This window comes from Monodelphis domestica, chromosome 4, assembly GCF_027887165.1.
Source record: "Monodelphis domestica isolate mMonDom1 chromosome 4, mMonDom1.pri, whole genome shotgun sequence".
In the NCBI taxonomy this organism is placed as follows: Eukaryota; Metazoa; Chordata; class Mammalia; order Didelphimorphia; family Didelphidae; genus Monodelphis; species Monodelphis domestica.
This window is the reverse complement of record NC_077230.1, coordinates 353,367,595-353,372,006: the sequence shown is the minus strand read 5'-3', so window position 1 is coordinate 353,372,006 and position 4,412 is coordinate 353,367,595. Positions and strand designations below refer to the sequence as shown.

General features: G+C 40.7%; 1 protein-coding gene across 1 annotated transcript; it reads left to right on the top strand.

Annotated features, from left to right (window-relative positions):
* The first annotated feature begins 1,581 nt into the window (after positions 1–1,581).
* On the top strand, positions 1,582–2,879 carry LOC100021601 (olfactory receptor 51L1-like). Its single transcript, XM_001373668.2, has one exon. It carries the CDS (start codon positions 1,671–1,673, stop codon positions 2,628–2,630), a length of 960 nt encoding a protein of 319 aa, XP_001373705.1. The 5' UTR covers positions 1,582–1,670; the 3' UTR covers positions 2,631–2,879.
* The last annotated feature ends 1,533 nt before the right edge of the window (positions 2,880–4,412 follow it).

Below are 4,412 nucleotides of genomic sequence, written 5' to 3'. Positions count from 1 at the left end.
ACCATGGCTTGGAGAAATATTAGTAGTAGTCTCTTGGTAACCAAAGATGACGATTGTCTTTGTGTGTTTTCATCTATGATAGATGAGAGTGCACAAAGACACTTGTGAGTGAAGGAGATTTAAGTGGAAAAGTTGATGCACAGAGACAGCCCCACTCTCTCGGCATTGGAAACCTGGGTCCAGTGGCATGAAAAGTCATTACAGCTGGAGACCTCCTCAGCTGCATCAATGGCTGTGTTGTCTTTTGTGCTCCAACACTCCCAAAGAGCTCCACAGTGCTTTGCTGCATCGCCCTCTCAGCCGTTGAACCTTCTTATTGGTTTCTTCCATCTGTTCAGCCGAAGCAGTGCTTCTTCACATGCTGGGTGAGCAAAGCCTTAGTTCACCAGGGGTCGATGATGATGACCCGATGGCTACCCTCATAAAGTTTAGCCGGCCAGTCAAAGCCATTGCCCGGGGTGTGGCCACTGCCACATGCTAGTAGCTACTGGGAGCCACAAGTGAGAGCTGGGTGTCAGGTGGGGGTCAGAGGCTGGAGAGCTGCCCTAGGAGGGCACAACAAGCCCTCCATACCAGAGATACTATCCCTCTCTGAACACCCCATACACCGGCCCTAAAGAAACAAAATCAATAAGGAACAAATGAAATTCTGAATGATCCTTTTTTCTTTCCCTATCTACATGGCAATTAGAGTACTGAGAATGTTTAGGAAACATATCATCATCCTGGGCTTGCATCAGGGTAATCATGGTCCTTGGGGAGAGATTATTCTGTTCCAAAGTTGAGGACAGAGGCGTATTGATAGCAAAGTCTAATATAGGATAGTTTCAAAATGTCATTTGGATGTGCTTGCATAAGAATTTGGGAAAATTAAGTCAAAAATTACCAGTTAGACATAACAACCCATTCTTGCTGAAGCAGAGATTTATTCTAAAATTTCATAACTCCTGCTACGATAGTATAGATTTCCTCTCTTTGCCATCACAGGTCAAAAATATTATTTTTGCTAAAAACAAAGTCAGGCAACAATAATATAAACTGGATAAAAATAAATAAGTCTTTAGAATTTATTATACAATTATGGAGCAGAAAGAAACATTTCTGCTTAATTTATTATTTAATATGACCCCTCTGTATAAAATCCATTTCCCTTGTACTTGTTCATTCTTTCTTCATCTCTCTAGTGAATCCATGTTCCATATTTCTCTTCTATTGGGAGATTAGATTTTGATGTTCTCCTCGGTTCATAGGTTAGGATATGCCACTTTCAGACTAGCCATTTTGCTGATTAAAAGAAGCAACTACAAAGAAAAATATCAGCCTAGAATATGAAATTTTAATAGAAGGCACAACTGAGGTGATATGGCTAACAAGGGAAAAATCTGAAGCAGGGCCTAATTTTCTACTTACAATTTGTATAATATCAATAACAGAATGATAGGCTTAAAAATTAAATATCCTTGAACCCCAGAAATGATTTATAATTATTAGTCAAAACACAAAATGGAAGGTAAGTAGAATCATTGTACAAAGGAAAAATGAAAGGATGGATATCGGTATGATGTTATGGTGTGGAATAGTATCCAGGCATATAGTAAAGTACTCACTCTAAGTTCTAACATATTTTTCATTTTTAAGGGGATAGGATGTGACTTTGTGGGGGTATTTCCATGGCCGACTTCAATGCCAGTAGCATCCCTTCTTCTACATTCTATCTTACTGGAATTCCTGGTTTTGAGACAATACATCACTGGATCTCTATCCCCTTCTGCATCCTCTACTTTATTGGAATAACAGGTAACTGCACCATCCTTCATGCTATCTGGACTGACCCAAGCCTCCATGAACCTATGTACTATTTTTTGGCCATGTTGTCCTTTTCAGACATGGGCATGTGCCTTCCTACCCTTACATCTGTTCTCCGAGTGTTGTGGTCCATTTCTAGGGAGATTGAATTCAACACTTGTGTGACCCAGATGTTTTTCATTCATGCCTTCTCCTTCACAGGATCAGGAGTTCTCCTAGCAATGGCCTTTGATCGCTATGTAGCTATCTGCCATCCCCTAAGGTATGCCACCATCCTTACTCCACAACGTATTGCTAGAATTGGAATATTTGCTTTTCTTCGGAGCTCCCTCCCTGTCATTCCATTGATGATTCGGCTGGCATACCTCCCATTTTGTCATTCCCATGTCCTTTCTCATTCTTACTGTCTGCATCAGGATATAATACGCCTGGTTTGTGCAGACACCAAATTCAACTTTATCTATGGGTTACTTCTGGTCACTCTATTTTGGGGATTAGATTCTCTGGGCATCTTGGTGTCTTACATCCTCATCCTTCACTCTGTGTTGAGCATTGCCTCCTGGGAGGAGAGGCTAAAGGCCCTGAACACATGTGCTTCCCACATCTGTGCTGTTCTCATCCTCTACGTGCCCATGATTGGCCTCTCCATTGTTCACCGTTTTGCCAAGCATGCCTCTCCCCTTGTGCATGTCCTCATGGCTGACATATACCTACTAGTGCCTCCTGTTCTCAATCCCATCATCTACAGTGTGAAAAATAAGAAAATTCGTAGGGGGATCCTTCACCTGATCACCCACAAGAGAATCCACTCAACCTTGAGGTAAAGGCTAAGAGATAATCCAATGAAACGTGTCATAGTGATAATCTGAGAAGAACACTGGAAAGTATAGAAGTTTCATGAGTATCAGTCATCCCAGCTCCTCATGTATGCAAAGATACTCATGCAATTTACAGAAAATCATACATGCATAAACAATTACTTATATGGTATATGTAAGAAGTAAACTAAATAGAAATAATAGTAAAGAAATGTAAGAATAAAGTCACCATCTAGAATCATTCAGATAGTCTTAGTTCCTATGAAGTCTCCTTGTAATACAACTATTTCTCTAACTGATTTATCTAGAGTTCAGTCACTGTGCTGCCTACCCCCTTGCAATCTCTCCCTCACTTGATATTAAATATTATCTACAAAAGCTATTTTGTTTGATGTTCTTACTTGTATTAATCAATTATTCATTTTGAAGAGGAAATGTCATTTTCAATCCAATAGATTCTATAAATGACATATTTTCTCAGTACTAGGCTTTTGTGTGTTGGATTTGAAGTGAATGCTTTTGCCTGTTAAAATTATCTGTTGTGAGTTGGAGTCAACATGGCAGCTGAGAAGAAGTGAAAGTGAAGTCCTATGTGAAAACCCTTCCATACCAATCAAAAACAAAGAGCTTAGAGGGGGACAGAAAACTAAATGCAACAACAGAACTGAGCCAGGGGACTCTCCTGCTACATTCAACTTAAAAGAAATGCAGAGAAGGTTGAATTCTCAGGTTTAAGGTAAAGAAAGAAAGAAGGTCCTAGGACCCTTCTCCCACCTACTGTGATGAGACTAAGGTGGTTGCTGGGATCTCAGGGTGAGTTCTTCAGCCCAGAGGAAGTATTTGCTACCAAAGGTACTTGAGGCATAGGACTCTGACTACAGCTGGCAGGGAGGTAGTCAGAGGAGAGGGACAGAGAGGGGAGCAGCCTAGTCACAGCTGTCAGCCACCACTCTTCCATCTTGGGCTTCTACCTCTGAAGGTTTTGGCCTCAGGGCACATTCAGCTCTATAGATCAACTTGGCCAGCTTAATCCAGTCTTGCAATAGTGCAGATTAGAAGCCTTCAGAGGGCAGAGAAGCTCAATATCCAATACCCCTCCCACACCAGCTACACTGAGAACCATGGTAAGAATCTGACTGACTGGGATTCCAGGGAGTAAGCTGCAACAATGACAGAGTATCTTGGTACAAATGTGGGAAGCTCATGGCTCTGACCAAGGCAGCTGGAAGGAAGGTGGTAGACAGAAAGGAAGAGAGAAGGACAAGGGTAAATACCTTTGGTCTCTACATATTCACCTTCACCTTCAGCTTCTCCTGGAAACTGGGGAAGATCTGGCCTCGGGGCTTATTAATATAACATGTCAACTCCAAAAGTCTGATCCAGTTGATCAACAAATGGAGAAGTCCCTTCAGGACAGAATGGCCAAAACCCACAGATCCAGCAAATAAACAGAAGACCAAGAATATAGCCAATGATGAGGAAAAAGAATGGAAAAAAATATGAGTAAAAACAGAAAAAGAAATTATAATCAACAGTTTCTAACCATTAATGAACAAAGAACAAATGGAACAGAGGAAGACCAAAGAAAACCCAGCAAAAACTCAGGAACTCCAGTGAATTGGACAAAGGCTTTGGAAGAACTCAAAGCACAATTCAAAAAAACAATTAAGAGAGGCTGAAGAAAATTTGGAAAATAACTTAAAAATCAAAATAGATCATATGGAAATGGAAGCATATGAACTAAAACAAAAAAATAATGTCTTGAAAGCTAGAAACGACCAGCTTGAA